A 21033-nucleotide genomic window follows, 5' to 3' on the forward strand; every position below is an offset into this window, starting at 1 on the left:
TAATACCCCCCCCCCCTCCCTGTTTATGTGGCACTTTCTCCTTTTCACGATGTCCCAAAATGGTTGAGACTATTCGATTTCTATGCAACTTGTCACTACTGTGAAGAGTACAAAGTTGTTAAAATTTTAATTTCAAATTTCGAGGCAAATATCTCTGTCAAACTAGCTTTTCCAGACTACTGTAATATGCTGTTCCTCCATTGCTAATATAATTTATAAGTCAAATTAACTTATTAAACTAAGTGTTAAATGAAACATCATCACATAAAAAGGAAATGGAGGGATTAGTTCTTTCTACTGATCACAAAAATAAATGGAACGGACTATGGAGGATACACCTTAATGCAGAAGAATACAACCTTAGCAGTTTTGTAAAAAATGGAGTGGGGGAAGTAATATTTAGTAGTACAATCGGCAATCATGGTATGTTCTTCGGAGCATTTAAATGCAACACATTTGAGTGTCTAAAATATTCACACAGTTGCAAGGCCTTGATTGAATGTATGAATCTGGATCCTCGAAACATGATTTTATTTGCTAACAAAGTCTCTTATGACTTTTTTGTTTTTCTCTGGTAAGTACTAGTTTTTCCTGGTAGAGCTCTTTGTATTCAGCTTTTTCTTACTAGCTATTCTTTTGGAAATAAAATTATAAAAAAGAAGACATGGAAGGAGTCATCCTGTCAGATATTATAGTTTAAAATCTTATACCCTCTTGGGTCTCTTTTATGTCATCGTCATTCTAATAACTGATAAAAGAAGTAAAGGGGATCCAGCTTGTGTTATGCCACAAGACGTAGAGCTAAAATTTTTCTGGGTCTCTCTTTTGGTTATGTCGCATCCTATGTGTATCAATCTTTATATTTCTGTTCTCTTATTCAAACCTGCTCTCTCGGATTACGTGAAGTGGACTCCTAGTGGGCGGCGCCTTGTTACTGGATCTCAAAGTGGTGAATTCACACTATGGAATGGGCAATCATTTAACTTTGAAATGATTCTTCAGGTATGAAACTGGGGTTGTAATTTCAGATTTTAGTATGTGACCAGCAAATTAGGTGGACAATTTAATGTATTTCATGTGCAGGCTCATGATCAAGCAGTCAGGTCAATGGTATGGAGCCACAATGATAACTGGATGGTCACTGGTGATGACGGGGGCACAATAAAGTAAATAAAATTTAGGAACAATCTGCAGTTCACACTCATTCTCTATGTTGTCTTTTTCTTTCTCTTTTGTGAATTTGCATCTATATCATGTAACAGGTATTGGCAAAACAATATGAATAATGTCAAAGCCCATAAGAATGCACATAAAGAATCAATACGGGAATTGAGGTAATTATTCTAAATGATGTGACTTGGTTTTGAGAGTTACTATGTATTTCTTGGATATTTTTTTTCTGTTTGGTTTTCGCTATCAACCTCACTTGCATCATTAAATATCTTTTTAGGGTATGCACTATTGCAATGTCAGTTGGTTCTGTCGCAGAAAAAAATGTTAGTTGGTTACTGAGTCATATGCTTGAATTTGAACAGCTTCTGTAGTACAGATTTAAAATTCTGCTCCTGCTCTGATGACACTACCATTAAAATATGGGACTTCGCAAGGTGCCAAGAAGAGCGTTCATTATCTGGTAATGTTCCTCAAGCTGTTTATTATAAGAAGCTTGCTGATTCAAGTAAAATTAGTAATGGTTTGGCTGCATATCTCTGATCTTATGCTAGGGGTATTTAGTTGTTTTTTCTAAATAATATGCATGCTCCTATGTGCCAGTTGACACTCCGCCATGTCAGTTGACACTCCGCCTTCCATTACTTCTTGCTGCTATGGAAGTTCTTATGACATGTTTAGGCATGTTTCCAGCATCAGTTTACTATGAAATGGAAAATTGGTTAACAAATTTCACTGGCAATAGCTCTTCAATTTGCTACAGTTGTTAATTTACCAGTTAACTTGAGCATGAGGTGATCTTAGAATAGTTTCTTATGTCACTTGAACTCAGGCAGGCCATGGTTGGGATGTGAAGAGTGTTGATTGGCACCCTACAAAGTCTCTATTAGTCTCAGGTATATGCTTTTTTCTTCTCTTCTTTTCTGAGAAATTGTTTCACTTAGTTTTTTTAATCGTAGAAACGTTCCGGGTTGTTAGATTTACTCTTTAACACCTTGGTTTTGTCCCGCCTGCAGGTGGAAAAGATAATCTTGTTAAACTTTGGGATGCCAAGTCAGGAAAGGAGCTTTCATCATTGTCAGTCAAAAACTTCTCTCTAATTCTGCAATGTTATTACTTCTATAAACTTAGGATTTTACCACTTGATAAGTTACTATTTTTTAGCAATAATATGGATGTTGCTGTTTGCAGTCATGGACATAAGAATACCGTTCTCTGTGTAAAGTGGAATCAAAACGGTAACTGGGTCCTTACTGCTTCCAAGGATCAAATTATCAAGGTAGGCTGTTCCATCTCATACTTCTCCTAAAACCGACAAATCTTTTTTCTGATTTTGCTTGTAACGATCATGTGGTTTTAATTTGTTGTTAATGACCAAATGATCTGATGTTTGCTTCACAAATTCATTAATTTGAAAATGCATGGTAATTAACACAAGTGTAACAACTACTTGTTCTGTCCTGTTGCTGTTTGTATGACGTGGTAGGAGGTGGAATATGTCCATCAAGTTTGAAACACAATAAAATAATTATGATAATAATATTATAACTATTTGTTAATTTGACTGTATGATATGTGATTGTTGTTATTTGAGGGAGGATGCCAGTTTTTAACAGAACTGACAAAAACTAGATTTATGCTATCTTTTTTTACCCTTGACAAATGAAAAGCTTTCATTAATGATGCACAAAGATGATGTCAAAAGTATTTAAAATATGGGTGAATTGAAAAACAAAGAAGGATAAACTTGAAGTTGCTTAGTTCAGTTGAAATGTGTATTTTCGTTTCTGTTGAGTTGTACTTTTGAGCTTTATGGAGCTTTAGGGGAACATATTCTAGTTTTGTTAGGGATTCAGTCAGGTTCATTGAACTTGTAGCTGTGGGGTTTGAGATGCCTGGCTGAATTTCTTATCAGGGGGTTGGTCGCAACAAGAGTGCAATTTTAGCTTGGTTTTAAGTTGCAACTGCTTCTTTACTGCAAGTGCATTGCTTCTTACCACTTCTCTGTTTTCTGATTGCAGTATTCATTTTCATTTATTTAAAAATGAAGAAAAAAACCTATATACATATGAATTTTAATCAACATGCTAATGAAGGAATACAATAGTATAGATGATTATTGTGTCAAGTCAAACATTTATGTTCAATTGCTTTTTTTCTGTCCTCTTAACGTGCTGTTTCATTTCAGCTTTATGACATACGTGCTATGAAGGAGGTTGAGTCATTCCGAGGGCATCAGAAGGATGTGACATGTAATAATTACCTTCTTCTGTATGTGTGTATATATATCTTATGCAATGCATACAACACTAGCATGTCGTAAAAGCCAGGTAATGGGTTTGGATGACTTGATAAAGAAAAATGAGCTTGGATGAAAATTTGCAGTTCGTATGCTTGTATTGGTATTATTCAGTAAATTTCTCCAAGGTACAATAAGAATAAGAAGTTTCAGTCATGTTGATGAAAAAGTGGATAATACAAATGGAGATGGTGGCTGAATTGTTGGTCATGATAAAATTCAGAGTTAATCACATTTAGCGTTTTCTACTATCTGTGTTGCAACAATAAATTTAATGCTTCTTTATTTTGTTTATTCAGATAATAAACACCCTTTTTGTTCCACTTATTGTCTTGTTCCTGCACCATGCTTCCATGGTTGACTTTCATCTGTCTGTGATACTGGCTAATTGTCTGTTTATATTCATGTAACCGTAACAGCACTGGCCTGGCATCCATTTCATGAAGAATATTTCGTCAGTGGAAGCTTTGATGGTTCAATATTTCATTGGCTTGTGGGGTAAGTTCCTTGAAACTTCTTTCGCTATCAACTATAAATCATTGGTGCTACTTCATCTCCTGCGCTTTCAAAATACCATTATATGACTTTGTTTAAGACATTAATCTTGATGTTTCTTATTCTTGTCAACTGTTAGCCATAGGAATAACAAGCCTTATTTGGTGAAATAGACAGGATACCTAGCTATCGGTTGAGGAAGTGTTGCTAATTGCTCTGTCATAACATTACTCTTTTATTTATGTTCTTTTGCAACCATTTACTAAAATTGAAGTGTGGTACTCCTGCCACTTCTTTGGCTGGATTCAAGTTGGGATGATTGACAAAGGACAATTCAGGATGAATGTCATAGCTAGTGGCTTAGACTTATCAAGAAACTTATTAGATAATAAGTCTAGGTTAAGAGTGAATAAAAGTTTAAAATATGAACTTGCCCTTTTCTAAAAAAGAGATAGATGTACTTAAACTAACTTGAATCAATTTTATGATCTTACTTATTTCTAATCTTTGTGAAATACTTCAACCGTTCCTGGCAACAAGAAGTTGTAGATAAGAGAAGGAACTTTGTTTCCACTTCTAATGCTCCTCTTAGCATGTATATTTACTTCATCAAGCATTCTGAACTTAAATAAAACCAAAACAGTGGGGATACATGGTTGTTGTATGTGAATCTGGTGCTATGGTTCTTGAGCAATTGCCCTTTTCTCCTAGGAAGGTGTCAATTCGATGCGATGAGTTCAGGATCGTTCTGGGAAAAATCATCTCCTTCCACTCAAATTCCTTTTTTATTTGCTTTTCCTGTAAGAGGGAGGCTTGTTTTTTTGGTCATATGCATTATTTGCCCTAGTTATTGAATAAAAACATTTTTTTCCTTTCTCTTCAAACAAATAAGTTCTTTCTACCTAGTATTGAGCAGTGCAGTATCATCCTACAGTTTCTGTGACTGGGGAATAAAAGAGCTCTCTGGACCAAGTCTGTCATCCAAACATGTGATGAGATAGTCCAGAATATGATTTCACTTACAACATGAAACTTTTAATCGAATCAAATCCCCCTATTATCAGTGATTGGGTAAGTTCTAATATATTTTTCTCTCGTCTTTTTGATGCTCTACCCACAGGCATGAAGCTCCTCAAGTAGAAATCACAAATGCACATGAAACTGGTGTTTGGGATCTTGCGTGGCACCCCATTGGCTATCTCCTTTGCAGGTTATACTGCATTTTCTTGAACTGCATCTCTGTAGTTATGTGCCATTTTTACACTAGTACTGCTTTCCAGTTGCAGAAAACAATTGTTAGGATTCTTCTCATATCTGGTGTGCTTTTCTTCTGTGCCTTGTCCCATATTTAAATATTTTGGTCAATTCATTTTGGGTGTTGCTGCATATTCTTTTGAGGTTTTTCATTTTATTGTTGCTTGGATCTATATGGTGCTGAATTTGCTGCTTTACCATGACAATATAAGCTGAAGCTAATTCCAAAAGCATGTTTAGTATTTACCCTGCAATTCTATGCCCCAGTAAGAACACAGAGCATTTCCCAAAGAACTCCTTTTCCAATTTTCTTATAGAATACCTTCTTCAAATTCTGTTTGATTTTGCTCTTTTCAGTTTTTTATTTTTATTTTAAACTGGTAATTCTGTGCGTGTGTGTATTATATTATATATTAAAAGAATCAAAACAGTACTTAGGTAGTACTGAAACCATATTTACATTAGAGCTCTCAAATTCTTCTGTCCCCTATCTATAATGAATCTAAAACATCAATGATAGAAATATTATTATTTTAGTATATCTGATTAAACCAAAAACACAAAAGTAGGATGGAGTTCAACTTGATCTTTTGCACACCATTCGTTATATTCTCAAAGCATCTTATCTCCTTCCAAATAGTCCACCAAATGCAGGCATGGACCATTCTCCATCTACTCCCATCCTTTGCCCGTAAGCCTGTTTACTCTCAACTTTTTGGACCTTCTGTAACCTTTTCAGGAATAATTCAGGATGTCTTTTAAGTTACCAAGTTCAAAAAAAATAATTCAGGATGTCTTTTTGAGGTTTAAAATAATTCTCCATTATTGTGCCGTGAAATTACGATGTAGAAGAAACGGTTAACTGTCTCTGCTGTTTCTTTACGCAAATAACATCTTGAACATAATGGAATCCCTCTTCTCGACAGATTAGCCAGTGTAAGGGCTGCTTCTTTAACTAGTAGCCACACAACATAGACTACTTTGTGAGGGACTTTAGTCTTCCAGGATGTGTTTCCATGTCCAACTTGTTATCTGTTGGTTGGAGTGATTCATCATTTTGTAAGCTGCATTTGCCTAGAATAGTTTCCTTTCTACCATAATACATCTCCACTTGTCTGTAGCCCAAACTGCTCAATTATACTAAAGAAATCAACCACTCTTAGCAATTCCCAATCATTGATTTGTCTTCTGAAAATGATGCTCCATCCTTGATGTGTCCTCGTTTCTGCTATAGACCTTTGCTGATGAAGAACTAGTTGAAGATATCTGGAAAGGCCATTTCCAGATTGCTTACCTCATGTCAGTTGTCCTTCTGAAAGTTAATTGTAATCTTATATGTTTATTCTTTCCACATAATGGCTATGGATTTAGATTGTCCCTTCTCGGTTTGCCTTCTATCCACTCTAAGAAGTCTATCAGTCGATGGTTGTGGGGATTACAGCTTCTGCTGTACTAATTCTATCTTGAATGTGAAGGTTTCTTTTGTGCGGGCTCTCAACTTTTTCTTTATCCAGTAAATTCATGTTTCCATAAAAAGTCTGCTGCAGATTTAAATCATAGGGTAGATGGTTGTCTGTAGCTTTGTTGTATAACTCTTTTTCCATGTATGTTGGCTCTAACTCCCTTCTACCGAACTTATCAAGCATATGTACAAATACAATTAGCGATAGTAATAGTTCCTCCATTTTATGTTAGTTTGAGATAGTAATAGTTGTGTATATTAAAACCATTACATTTGTGTACTAAAACCATATTTACAAAGGAAGAATACTGTCAGCGGTCCTTGCAAAACCCAAGGATTTCTATGATTGAAACTATATCTTCTATGTAAATCTGTTTACACCTAAAACAAAAAGAGTCTAATGCAATTCAATTTGATCTTCTGTATTGAATGGCTACTGTCCTCAACATTTCGAGTTCCTCTCTTTCCAGATTGTCCACCAGATGCAACTTGCAAGCTGGTATAGTCTATCTATGTATAGACTTTGTCATTTCATTTAAACCTTTCTTGGCAGGTGACTTTATGGGTGCTTACTTGCATTTTAAGCCTCATTGTGTTTATGTTGATTCAAATCCTGCACAGCCTCCACAGGCTGGAATAAAATTTGTTCCCTCCCTCTCTATCTTCGTGTGTGTGTGTGAGGGGAATTGTGTGTTTTGTACTGTAAATTGTATGTCATTGCCTTCTAGCGGCTGGTTCTGGTCTTTCTTGCTGTGTTATTTTGTTTCTTATCCTTCCTAGTACTGTGGATATCCTAAAGCCTTCCCAACTAGGTACTGTTCTGCCAACAGGAATAAAATTTCTCTCACTTTAACCTAACCAGGTAACTAATCAGTCTTTTTGCTGTTGCAGTGGTAGTAATGATCAGACAACAAAGTTCTGGTGCAGAAATAGGCCTGGGGACTCCGCTCGTGATAAATTCAATTTAGGACAACAAGGTGTGTACTAATTCCTGTTCATGCAGTTGTTATTTTATTTTTTTTATGCTATTGTTTTAGTGTACTTCAGATTGCATGCATACAAGTTTATTGTTCATATGTTTAGATAAGTGGGCTGTGGGCTTTGTAGACCTGGGCAAAAATCAGCTTGGTTTTAAAGAAATTTCTTGAAAGATTATCGAATTTTTTTCCATCGGCACGTAATAGTCTTAGTTTGACTATCACGTTGAACTACCAAACTATAGTGCTTAAATAGCCTCAGCACATGTATTTTGGTTGATTTCAGGTTTGGGTGATCAACACAATGTTCTTGGTCGCATGCCTGGTAATTTTCCAGGTCCTGAGCCCCCATCAACTCCTGGAGCATTTGCGTCTGGTATGTTACGAACGGAGGGTACAATACCTGGAGTTGGAGCTGCAATGCCACTGTCTATCCCATCACTTGATTCACCTTCTCAAGGAGAACAGAAGACTTCAATGCCTTTAGGAGCTCCTCCCCTTCCTCCTGGTCCACATCCATCGCTTCTTGCAAGTAATCAGCAGCAAGCATATCAACAAAACATGCAGCAAGCTCAGCAGCAGTCACTACCTCAACAAATGACTTCTCTTCCTTTGCAACCACCGAATTTGCCACAGCTACAGCCTCCACATATGCCTCTAATGCCACATCCTCATCTACCTCGGCCACCACATCAACTACAACCAGTAAACATGCCCGGCATTCAGTCTTCAATGCCAGGATCTGGACCCATCCAAGGAATGCCTCCGATGGTAAGTATCACATTTCTGCAGCTGTCTGTATATTGCGTGTATCTCTCTTTTCTTCCTGTAGATGTGTCACGACTTATCTTGATTGTCACCTTCTTGGTGCATCTCTAAGTATAATTGTCTTGCTAAACCAATGGAAATAAATTAGTGGTGTAGATTCATTTTTCCTTGTATTGATTTGTATCTCTGCGTATAATTGTCTTGCTAAACCTATTTGTATTGATTTGTATCTCTCGTTTATGCTTGCTTATGCTGAATTCTGATTCTTCATTTGAACTTCCCCCTTGAGTGCAAATACTTCATCTTTTCTGTAGTAGTTCCAGATTCAGTTTGTGCAGTGTTCATAAAACTTTGATTATATGAAAATTTTATTGTTACAGAACAGAGATGACCATTTTGAAAGATTCCTACTTTTAAGTAACTGATATTCAAGGTTGAGGCCATAAAATAATTTGAGTTAGCCATGCATTTGTATGAAGATGAGATTTGTAGCCAAATGGTATTTTAGAGATGGCAGAGGGTCCTCAGTTCAAGTGTTGCCGTCCACCAACAAAATATGTTCATATGCTTGGTACAAGGGGGAAAAGGCAGGTTTGCATGCGAGAGGGCACTATCTGGCATAAAACACATTTATGATGTGTCATGTCTCTAACAACTTAAGATTTTATTCGAGACGGACTCACATTGTTCAACAGTATGCAAGTGATACAGCATGCATGGATCTAATTTTACTAGGGTCTTCGCCTCTTCTTGAATAGAGTGTAATTGGTAGCAAGGACAACTACTTTTGCATTGTGGCATAGTTGGTCAATTGATACAAAGTGCATTTGCTTTGAAGGAAATATATTGAGAGGATCAAAAGGTTATTTCAGCATCACAGATTTGACTCTTTTTCTTTTCAGGGGATACAAGGTAACATGAATCAGATGGGCCCTCCAATGCCTCAAGGTCATTTTGTTGGCATGCCTCCTGGATCTGGACCGCAGGGCAATGTTCCCCCTGGTGGAATGCCAAATGGATTGAACATGCAAGGCCCTCAAAATGCAGGAGGCAATCAGATGTTTCCACCAGTACGAGGCTTCAACAGGCCACAAGCTGGACAGATGCCGCTCATGCCTGGACTTAATCCTTATCAGGTGAATGACATGTAAATACTTTAAGAGACCTGAGAGTGCATGGGTGATAATCTTTTGGCAGCTTATTCATTCTTTTGGGGATCCCCTTTTATTTGGATTCTTATTTTCAGTTAAATGCATCTAACTTTTCAGTTAATAATTAGCTACTATTATTTATTACATAGGTTCCCCTATTTATCGTTGCATTAAGTTGGGGTAGTTTTAGCGGATTGAAAAGAGATAGTTACAGTCTAAAACTTATTGTTCCGAGCAATTTTCCAGAAATAAATTCCAATTGCTGTCATTATTTTTCTTAAAGACTGCAACTTCAACTTATGCCAGAGAACTGCAAAATGTGTGAAAATGAGTTGAATCCAGTTTTACTAAAGGATTAAAGGTGGTCAAAAAGTGTGAAGACAAGAAACTCTAGTGAGAGTAAGTCAACAATTTTTGGTCCAGTATATCAAAAGTGGTAGGATCTGCATGGGTGATACTAAATGTTCATTGCCAGAAGGAGAAGTTAGGTATCTATACCTGTGAGCTTTTGTTAGGGGCAAAATAAGAATGGGGTCTGAATGAATTTGGGGAAGATGACATCGACTTCATAATTATTTGTTCTTCTAGTAGTTGTTACTGAATGCTGGAGAAGTTATATGTATTTTCTTTAGAAGGTGCTAGGAGTTATTCAAATTTTGGCCATTCCTGGGCTAGTTATGCTTGAGGGTAAAGCTTGGGAGTTTATATTTTGGTGATTAATTGAATATTCTTTTCAAGGCCATTTTTATACTTGTGTGAGAATAGTTGGATAGATGAATCAGATCTATCTTTTTGACTTTTTGAATAGTACGAGGATATGAGCTACTGATTTAATTGTGCTTCTTCCAGCATTTTTGTATATTTTCAGTACCTCCTTGGTACTATTCATTATCTTACCTTATCAAAAGTTCTTTTTGAGGTCATTTTGTGTGCATGAATGCTGAATGTCCCTACTTCTCTGCGACATTTTCTCAATTTAATTTATATGGTAGATGTAGTTCTGATTTGTTTCTTCTTTCTCCACGGGGTAGACCTTGGCTGTTGGGAGGTATTGGGGGGTACACTGTGTTATTTTCTTAGGTGGAGAGGGGTAGGGGGGTTTAGTGAGTATAATGTCTGAGAACTCTGCCGGTGCTTTGGTCTAGTGGTAACTGGTAAGAGTGAAATGTGTGACGGGTAGGGGGTTGGATGCGTTGGAACCTTCCTGCAGAAGCCTGATATTTGAGTGGGTCCATTATCCTTCAAGTTTCAAACCGTACGCCTACTGGCTGTTTGATATTTTTCGATTAATAGAATAAAAATAATTTGCCTTCTCAAATTACCCTGTTAAGTGGAAAGGCTTTCTGACCCATATATTGTATTTACATGGGAGACAGGCAGTTAATGAACTTCTCTATAAGCTTTCTCTTCCTGCCAAAACTCAATTCATGAGATTGCCTATACTAAACCTGATCTGCCATATTGTTCTTCAAACCAGCTGAGTTTTTTTATTAATTTGTGTCTTTTCTGTTCTCTGATTTTGTGAAGAGATATTATTGTGAAGGAATTTTACCTACTGTGTATGTGTAATATTGAACCCAATGGAAGTGTACCTTTACAAGTTCCCAGCCTGGTTAAATTTTCTCTTCTTTCTTTTATTTATTTTTAATGTTTTTAGATCTTCTTAGTAATAGATCAGTGAGGTAATTTACTTTCTCGTCCTCGTATGTTTAACTGACTAATGAATATGAAATACCTATGTTCTGATTCCTGGAACTTGAAAAATTTGCTGTTTTGTGCTGTTGAGTTGATTTTCTTCAGTTCAGTGACCCTGGTTGTTCTTTTTCTTTTTGCCTTAAACAGCAATCTGGAAATCCAAACACACCACCTGGAATGCACATGCAGTCAAACTTTGGTCATCAATCTGGAATGCCTCCGCCACTGCCGCCAGGGCCTCCACCACATAATCAAGGACATCAATAGGCCATTGTTTATAGTTTCGAGCTTTGCTCAAGTTGTCTGTTGAGATTCTACTCTCTGCACCAGTTCAATTGGTTAATTGATTTCTTTTGACAGACAGTGGGATAGCATCTCTGTATTTTTAGAGAAAACTTATTGCATATTTATGCATTCGAAGTTAATATTTTGCTGTCCACCATCTAACCATAATCTCCCTCTGATATTTTATTATTTGGGGGTGGGTAGAAAGGGGGTGAGAGTAACGACGAGTAGAAAGACTCCATTTTTTAATAGAGAGTCTTGAGTGATGGTGGTGGAGAAGATAATAAGAACAGCCTTGGTGGTGGATGTTCTTGAATCTTGATGGGTATAGAGAGGAGAAGGAAGAAGATCATAGGTGTTCCTCTTGACATTAGTTAATAGAATTTGACATAAAACCACCAAATACATTTGTTGGCCTAGGACTAAGTATTCAGTTGCACCAGGGTATATGGAAACTTCACCCCTATTAATTCAGACTCAAAAACTATCTTTCATAGAGGGTCATTATTCCAAGTGTTCTTTTTTTGGATTTGGGGAACTGTGCTTAGTTCATACTTGGAGGGCCATTGCCTCACTAGAATGTCATATTCTTGGGAAGCAAATATAAACTTCTCCAATAGCAGCTTAGCGTGTTGTTAAATGCTTCTGATCAATAAAAATACAAATAGGAGGGTTATGATGAGATCAAAACTATTGATCTTGTATGATAGTGGCATACTTGTCAATATCATTACCCTCTTTATAGCATAGAAGTCCTGCTCCAACTCTGTTTTAAAGTGACATTTAACTGCCCATCATTATTGAATTTTTAGTTGGATTCACTTATTTTTGGCTTGTAATTTTAGTTATCCAGCACACTTTCATTTATGAGACTATTCAAGTTCCAACTGAAACCTTGAATTCATCAAATGTTACTTGATTTTAGAGTTGGACCAGTCAGCTTGTATAAGATCTTCTTGCTTGGTTCACTTATTCCATTAGAAGTGTAGAATCAGCTCAGAGGCTCCAACTCCCCCAACACAATGTCCCCGTCTCTCTTCTTTTTCCGTTCAAGAGTTTATGGAAGTATGTCTTTTACCTCGCCTAATGAGTTCCTCCTCCTTCACCGATACTATAGTTCCTCGTTGCACATCACTTATCCTTTTTCAAGAAATTACAGTAGCACAAAGCACTATTTTCTGTTGAAACAGGCTATTTCCGTATACGTTTTGATTGAATTAGCGATAAAAGAAAAAAAAGGTGTTTTTACACGGAAGTTCTTTTAGAAAATTGACATATTTGTATCACAAAGATACAGGATATAAGATAGTAAATTTTTACCTTTCATATCCAACAAAAATCACTAATTTTTTCTGTTTCAATTAACTTCAATAGGAATAAAAAAGGACGATAGAAGAATAAAATAAGCTATTCTTAGAATGAATTTTATCTGATTTTTGGTCTCTTGGCTTCATAAGATGAAAACTCTATTCCAAATGGAAGTTACTAGGATAGATGGCACAAAACAAGACTACAGAATACTTGCACACTGACGAGAGCAAGTAGCACTAGTTTCGTCTTTAGACACAAACTTGCGTTTAAAGTGGACACCATGCCGACCTACCAGCCCTTCATTTCCCGCACAAATTGTAGGTGGGCGATCCTGCATGCTTACAAAACATTCCAAAGCTTCTAGCGCCCCCGGGAACACACCTAGTTTCCAGGCCCAAACCGAAAAAAAATAAAAAAAATATGCAAAATGGACTTGAGGCAAATTTGTTGAGAAGGGCACAGGAGTCTAGGGGGCAAGACACAATAACATAAGTCAGCTGCAGAAATGGCTGAATTTCTTCCCCAGAGGATCGCGTACACCAGTAGCGATCATCCCGTTGGCCTTTAGACATGACACTGCACATTGAAAATTTTATTCTAGTTAATCAAAATGGTGAAAAAAGGGTGAGTATTAGGAAACATGAAACATAAGCGCAGAAGGGCAGCACCAAGCTGTAAATGTGACAAATCAGCACAAGAGGAAACGTCAATCTTAACTAAGTTGACCCAAAACTACAGTAAAGAGACGCAATATGATGAATAGAAGGAGAGGAGATCAGAGACCTATCCAGAAAAATTGTCGGCCTATGGCTGGTCAGGAACAGGTTCCGGTCTTTCTTTTTACCAAATCAGATAAATGGAGCCAGTTCAGTCATATCTTTAGATTTGATCGCCATAGGTGGTTTAACATGAATATTCAGAAGTGCAAGATATATACCATACCTTTGAAAAATCAGGCTGTGCTCCTCATTCTATGTAAAACTTTTTGCTGAATGATGGAAGTGACTTTCCAGAAGATTGTCTAAGCTCACAATCAAACTCAACTTCCAACAACCGATGGTTTTCTTTAGAGCGATTCATTGAGAAATTCATTGTCATATTATCTCCTTGGCTAACACGTGTGGATGGATAAAACAAGAACACCTGCAAATACAAGAACAGGCAATGTAAAACCTTGAAAACCATTAGAGAGTATTTTGGAAGCAATAAGCTTTAGATAAGCTCCGAGAACTTGGCCATAGCGAACACAAACATTTAGATATAGAGTAACTTACAGAACGGAGTGGATACAGAGATATAGCAAACTATATTAATTGAGGTGGGATCAATCCAACATGAAGTTCCATCTCAACCCAACTTCGAAACATTCATTATTAGGGTAACCCAAATCAAGAAATAATAGTTTCCATTGATGCAGAGCTTATAATATATGATGGATACTTTTTTTTTAGTTTGTTTGCTCTTGGGTTTTCTTGAAGGAGTCAATTGGTGGTCTCTAAGTGGAGAAAGTTGAATTTTATGCAAGTTTATCAGGAAAAAGGTGGACCCTTTACTTTGTTCACTTTAAGTAGGAAGTTTTACAAATACTTTTGGGGATAAAAATAACCAGTGCCATAGATATATGTGGAGTTTGAGAGGTATCGTAGCAGCTTTTGTTCATCTTGTTATAGCATATTTCTTTCTTTGTGCAGCTACTGTAGCTTTTTAGAATCAAAGTTCCTTAAGTTTTTTTGGTTTGAGATTGCCATGTCTTTGTGATGGACTTTTTGGCACTGTTACAAATGGGAATTTATGTTCTCATAGACTCTTGATTGATCTCCCACCTAAGAAAGTATCTAATGTACAACTTCTCTATGAAAGCAAACTTCCCTTTGAATGATACAATTTGGAAAAAGATCAGATTTGTGATTTGAATTGGAGATTGATTGGTGAAAAAAAGAATTGTCCTCATGGGCATCTTGAAATGGGTGATGAGGCTTCACACCTTCATGTAATTCAGTATCAGATGCAAACAAAATCACATGTTACTGCGGATTGAGTTAAGTGCAAGGCATTCATCAGGTATGAGCTTGGGATAAAAGGGGATGAATCACAGAATCAGAGACAAAGAAGAAGTTTTTGTGGAAGAAGGCGTCAATCAGCTGATGATTACGGGAGATCTTCATATGATCCTTCCTCCATATGAAGAGTTTCCACTAATGTCCTCAAATAGAGAGAAAAGTGCAAATAATTTTCTACTGAAAGAAAATCACACAATTATTCAAGCAAAGAGAAGCCTTGTTTTTCTCAAGATATTGTAAGGGTATCCACTCATGCTATCTTAGAATATCTTAGAATATTGTAACGAAAGATTGTCATTTCGGTGTATTCAGGACATCTTGATTTGCTCCTACTTTTGCGGCTCTCTTATTAACTCTAGTACTATTGAATTTTTCTAGGTATTGGATAAATAAAACACTTGAAATTTTAGGTCATCAGATTGATGGATGATGATAACCTTGAAGAGATTAGCCAACAAAGTCAACTATGACTTTGAAAACGCAAATTTTCTAGCAAATTTCAGTTAGTTTTAAGTTTGCCTGACAGTTAAAAAGTCTTCACTTGAACAGGCTTAGTCAACTAACCTGCTGCCCCCAGTGTGTTCCAAGGTCTTCACTTGGAGCTGTTGTCAACTCAATCTCATTTTTAGCTGGATTCTCCTTGCGTCCCTGACAAAATCAGTAAATTCAAAATAATATTAATTAGCATTCACTACAATGCAGAAAAGACACAGTAAGGACAACTTACTCGAAAGTGGACATCAAACCATCCACCAAACCCACAGAATCGTGTATTTTCTGCAGTAATGATTGATGAGATATTTGCCTGAAGACTGAGTAAATCATTCACACTTGATGTTAAACAATCAATCTCCTTTATGACAGCAGGTTTTCCAATTACTTGATTTGGATGAAGGTTGTTCCACAATGATGTCTACATAAAACATGAGTTTGGTCTTTGAGATGTTCAAGGAGCCAAGCAAATGAGAAATATATCAATGAAAATAGTAACACTGGAAAGTGCAATAACTTCTTCGTTTGGCATTCACATCAAATGAAAATGTCTCTCAACTCTCAAGTTGCCTCATTCCGTTCAAGGTCCCCAACTGAATTTTCATGTCTGATCATCAAATAAACTATCATACACAATGTAACAAAAGGTGTATTTTGTATTTCAACCATAAGAAGCTATGGTTATATAGACACACTCACTGTGAAAATCATATTTGACAAAAAGGTAATGTATTGATCAATCTAATCTTTTTACAGTTTCTAGTCATTACTGCACAGATTCACTTACAAAGACAGTGGAACAAACTTCAAGAACGCAGAAAAAAATGCATGATCTACAATTGTAATTCGGATAATTTGATAAACACAATAAACAAGTAGGCCAGCTCAACAGCAGTTTGTTTATTGATGAATTTGATTTTTTTTCAATGGAAGAGGAGAATTTGCAAAAAACTCAGTATTAATGCAGATGTAAAAGAATGCAGTAGAAAAATAATATAAACCATGATTAAGAAATCATTATAATGAACCACACAGTTTGCATAAACGAAAAGGAAATAACATCAACCTGTAGATAGTATTTTCTCTGCTCATCGGTAAAAGGCTTAGTCAGACTGCCCATATCCACACCATAAAACGTTTTCGTCTCATTGACAAAATGGGACCAATCATCCATTGCTCTATCATAATCAATCTTCTTTTGATCCACTAATCCAGAGCGGATTGGTGCAACCCACATTCGAGCATGGCTTGGGTACCTGGAAAACCAAAGCTTCTTGAACCAAAGGACAGACATGCAGAAACAATCTGTGATTAAATATGAACTACTAAAACAGTAGTAGCAGATATCTCAAATCGATATGCTTAATATTTTTTTGAGAAGGATATGATTAAGAAATTCAAAATTTGAAAATAAAATAATCCCATTCATGAAGTCATCTGCACGAGCATTTCTTTTTTTACTTCTCTTTATCTATAAGTAAGGATAAGCCCGTTCATGCTTCTGAAAGTAAGGGGTGGGAGATCTTCTATGGAGATAAAGTTTTTTTCTCCAACGCTGAAGGTTGCTTGGTGTGTGTGTGCAAGGAGGGTCCTCCTTCACTCATTCCAGTCAAGCTTCTTCCTTGTAGTGCGCTCTCATATGCAATGTCCCAATTAAGTTTCAAGCTTATTCCCAATGCTAGAACGTGAGCATACCTCATGCATCACCAAATGGTTAAAGTAATTGATGGTTCATCTTCTTTTAGGGAGCACTGTTTGGAGAGTATAAACATTTTCATTGACTACAATTTTATTATTAATATAATACTCTAATAATAAAAAGTTATTACTTAGAGTACTTGTATATTGTTTCTTAATATGTATGTACGTTTTCTTTTTTTAAAAATAAATTGTTGCAAAAGTTAAGAATTCAACTTAAATCATTTGATCCTTGAACTCTGAATCTCTCATTCTTTCAAAACGACTCCTTAGGAATAGATGATTGTTTTGAGTGAAGTTAATTTCATGGCCAAAAAAACATTCATTACTGGTTAGGTGATTTTTTTTCTTTTGAAGTGGTAATGCTTAGAAGAACTGAAATATGAAAGAAGTATGCAGAGAGATTATCTGTAGTAGTAAATCTATGGAAAAAATTAATATATTGAAATTATAATGTGCATATGCAACGGGAATACCAATTTCAAAAATGAAAAAGAGGCACTCACTAGTATTTAAAAGTTACTCAGCAGCAGCATCTCACCCCATTCAACATCCATATATTCTAACATAACTTTTATTTCATGCCAACTGTTCATATTTCAAAATTATGATAGCAGCAAGTAGATTTAGAGTGAGATGGCATATCAGAACCCACCCTGACATTCCCGAACTTGTGCTAATAATTGTGGATACTTGGACATTCCCACATTGATATGATCTTAAGATCAAATCAAATCAGAGTGTACTATAACAAAAATAAAATTATATATTTTGATACTATATTATGCTATGCAGAAGTGGGATGTAAGATATCCATGAACAGTCAACAAAAATAGCTATTCTAGAATAATGCAGAAAGCCAGAATCAAGGTTTTGACAAAATGATTCACTAATTGATCACCAACTAGGCAAGTGTGTAAATCTTAAAGTCGGAACAAAATCTAAATGTATAGTTTATCTACAGAGCAGGATGGAGCAGGCACTACATGTAACTTAAACACGCCATATCTTTGAGAAAATGATTCCCTCCAGATGGCTGGTGAAAAGATCCAACCAGATTAGAAGTGCATATGTATTTCTTCAAAATATACCAAACCAAAGTTTCAGTACATTTATGACTAGTGAGAAATGCAGAGGTTATTAGACAAGCAAAAGTCTAGGAAAAGCAATAATATTGAGAAAAAAACTGTAAAAGTATAGGTAATATTTACAGGCAGCGACTCTTACATAACTCCATCTGGGTTCAACCAACGATCCCGAGCACAGATAACTGAGTCAAACATTGATTCACGTAGAAGGAAGTATCCCATCCACTCTGAAATGATTACATCAACTGCATAGCACGATTTAATCAATTAGAATTCAAGACAGCAGTATTGAAGAGATGACGTCAATGGTTGCTACTATAAAATACTGGCTTTGTTTTCAATGGAATAGTAAGAAATTTAAAGACTAACCCTTCTCAGGCAGAGTAATATCTTCCATTGACCCCTCAATCACTTCAACAACATGCTCAAATCCATTTGTTTTAACAAGTTTACGAGCATGTTCTGCCATCTTGGTGGCTTCGACTGCATAAACTTTCCTTGCACCTGCTTGTGCTGACCATAATGCCAATATGCCGCTCCCTGTCCCTACATCCAAAACAGCCTAAACCAGTTCCCAGCTAAATTAATCCCAACCTACAACTCAAGATCTTAGTGAAAGTATTAATAGCACAAATGTAGTTCAGTACAACCATTCAATCAAGAGTCATCAACAGAAATTGTATGTGAAGCTTACACTGTGCAATGGTTTGTCGAATCTCACTAACAAATTGAGAAGTACAGCTTTTTCTTCTGACTACTCAATCAAATTAGTACCAGCTACTTTCTGATATTTGTATGCATATAAAAATCATAAACTATTTTTAAAAAAACACTTTCTGCACTTTTTCAAAATTAACTGAATATTTGTATGCATATAAAAATCATAAAGTATTTTAAAAAACACTTCCTGCACTTTTTCAAAATAAACTGATTTTAGAAGCTCGGCCAGACAGTCTGAGAAACTGCAAAAACGAAGTTACCTGCATTTGCGAAAATCAGCATCATACATACAAATTTTACAGAGAAACGCAAAACTGAACTTACATCGAAACTGCAAGTTATCACAGTCAATACAAGGAAACTAAAAGCTAGCTTAGCATAAATATTAGTAACTGTAAAAATGTAGTTAGAAAATCAAACATGCACATTGAGAGAACGACTTGAAATAAAAGATACAAGTTACATAAACCGTTTACCTTTCCAGCAAAATGATGTTTGTTTTGGAAAATAGCATTGTAGTAGGAATCCATACGAACACGATCAGAGAGCATCTCTTTTTGGTGATAGAGAAAAGCGTAAGTGCAGAAATAGTTAGCATAATCGACGCCCTTGTCTACGTTGTTGATAGGGGCGGCGGCATTAGAAGAGCTACCCATATCGGCGGACGGTTACCAGAGTTTGCTGTTGAAAGCGGGACACAGAAATTTTGCTTCGAATTTTTAGGGCAGCAAGGAGAAATGACTTTTTTATACTTAAATGGAAGATTGTAGAGCGGCTCGTTTGATGGGCCATACACAACTTTTGGCCGTTGATTTAGTGCGCTTTTTTTTTTTTCTTTTTCTTTTTTAGGTAATACTCTATTCGTTTCATTTAATTTGAGGCACTTCAACTCGGTATAAAATTTAAGAAAGAAAGAGAGAAAGAATTCTTAAAATTTGGGTCCATAATAAATGCTAGAAATTTATATGATCGTAGATTATTTCATTAAAGATAAAATAGATATTTATTGTTAAATTGGTAGAAACTTGTCATTCTTTTTGGAATTGACTAAAAAGGAAAGTAAGTCGCATAAATTGGGACACTAGGAGTAATAGTTATCACCATTCTAGTTTTTAAGTTGCTTAAGAAATTGTGTGAGTTTATCTTTGAGATTCAAACTAGTCAATCTTTGATTTTAGAGTTTTTATGTATTTTTAAAATATTTTGAATTGTTAATTATTATTACTTATAATTTTTTTCACATAGTATATAAATATATAAATTTCATTTTTAAAAAATTAATGATTAACCATCAAATTTGAACTATTTGACTTCAAAAATGGAAAGTGTAACATAAATTGAAAATTTGGAACAAAATAAGTACTATATAATAAATATTCTCTTGAAGTCAAATTTTGAACATGAACTAATTTATTTTGATGAACAAATTTGACTGACATGAATTACTCTCTCTGTTTAACAATAATTGTTCATTGTTGACTTTATACATTTTTTAAGAAACAACAAAATAGAAGGATAATTTTAATATATAACCCATACTTCTTTTGTCCCTACTCCCTAATTACTTATCCATTTTTCATTTTTTTTTAGTTCTCCTCAATTACTTGTCCATTTTTCTTTTTTTAGTTGTCCTTAATTACTTGCCTATTTTAACAAATCAAGAAAGAACAATTTTTTTTACCTATTATACCCTTAATTAATTATTTTGAAAAAGGTAAAACTTCTTGAAAATCATAAATTTTTAATCCATATACTTCCTAAGTAATAGAGGTAAAATGGTAAACTCACTACATCAATAATTGTTTTCTTAATAGGTGTGTCAATTCAAAAGTGAACAGACAAAAAGAGTAATAAACATATGTTAAAAATATAACAGAGAAATGAATATCATTAATGATAAAAGTAAATTAAAAATCAAGTGTAAAATTATCTGTTAATTTTATAAAATGAATAAATATTATTGAATATTTTAAAATAGTATAATGAACAACTATTATTAGATAAAAAACATTTACTTAATTTTTTTATATTCAATTAAATATGCATATTTTTAAGAATAAAATAAAAAGAATAATGTCATTTAGTAATTACAATATCTAAATAGAAAC

General features: G+C 35.3%; 2 protein-coding genes across 4 annotated transcripts in view; one reads left to right on the forward strand and one right to left on the reverse strand.

Moving 5' to 3' along the window:
- LOC107028734 (flowering time control protein FY) overlaps positions 1 to 11713 on the forward strand; it is a 17568-nt gene extending 5855 nt beyond the window's left edge. Inside the window, exons 7-20 of one of the 3 annotated variants that reach the window (XM_015229912.2) lie at positions 907 to 1002; positions 1084 to 1166; positions 1263 to 1334; positions 1536 to 1633; positions 2007 to 2066; positions 2187 to 2247; positions 2362 to 2449; positions 3359 to 3422; positions 3889 to 3967; positions 5085 to 5174; positions 7572 to 7657; positions 7944 to 8428; positions 9328 to 9572; positions 11419 to 11581. In XM_015229912.2, the coding sequence (XP_015085398.1) occupies positions 907 to 1002; positions 1084 to 1166; positions 1263 to 1334; positions 1536 to 1633; positions 2007 to 2066; positions 2187 to 2247; positions 2362 to 2449; positions 3359 to 3422; positions 3889 to 3967; positions 5085 to 5174; positions 7572 to 7657; positions 7944 to 8428; positions 9328 to 9572; positions 11419 to 11581 (1770 nt within the window). Of the gene's footprint in view, positions 1 to 906; positions 1003 to 1083; positions 1167 to 1262; positions 1335 to 1535; positions 1634 to 2006; positions 2067 to 2186; positions 2248 to 2361; positions 2450 to 3358; positions 3423 to 3888; positions 3968 to 5084; positions 5175 to 7571; positions 7658 to 7943; positions 8429 to 9327; positions 9573 to 11418 lie in introns of all 3 variants that reach the window. The other 2 variants (XM_015229913.2, XM_027919116.1) reach the window with 2 other exon arrangements.
- A 1164-nt stretch (positions 11714 to 12877) lies between these two features.
- Positions 12878 to 19674, reverse strand: LOC107029038 (protein arginine N-methyltransferase PRMT10). The gene is made up of 8 exons (XM_015230333.2): positions 19402 to 19674; positions 18575 to 18767; positions 18345 to 18450; positions 16486 to 16675; positions 15655 to 15840; positions 15492 to 15575; positions 13810 to 14010; positions 12878 to 13443 (listed from the first exon to the last, which is right to left on the reverse strand). The coding sequence occupies exons 1-7, from the start codon at positions 19579 to 19581 to the stop codon at positions 13834 to 13836; spliced, it is 1116 nt and encodes a 371-aa protein (XP_015085819.1). The 5' UTR covers positions 19582 to 19674; the 3' UTR covers positions 12878 to 13443; positions 13810 to 13833.
- Positions 19675 to 21033: the final 1359 nt, after the last annotated feature.

Source organism: Solanum pennellii, chromosome 8 (assembly GCF_001406875.1).
Source record: "Solanum pennellii chromosome 8, SPENNV200".
NCBI lineage: Eukaryota > Viridiplantae > Streptophyta > Magnoliopsida > Solanales > Solanaceae > Solanum > Solanum pennellii.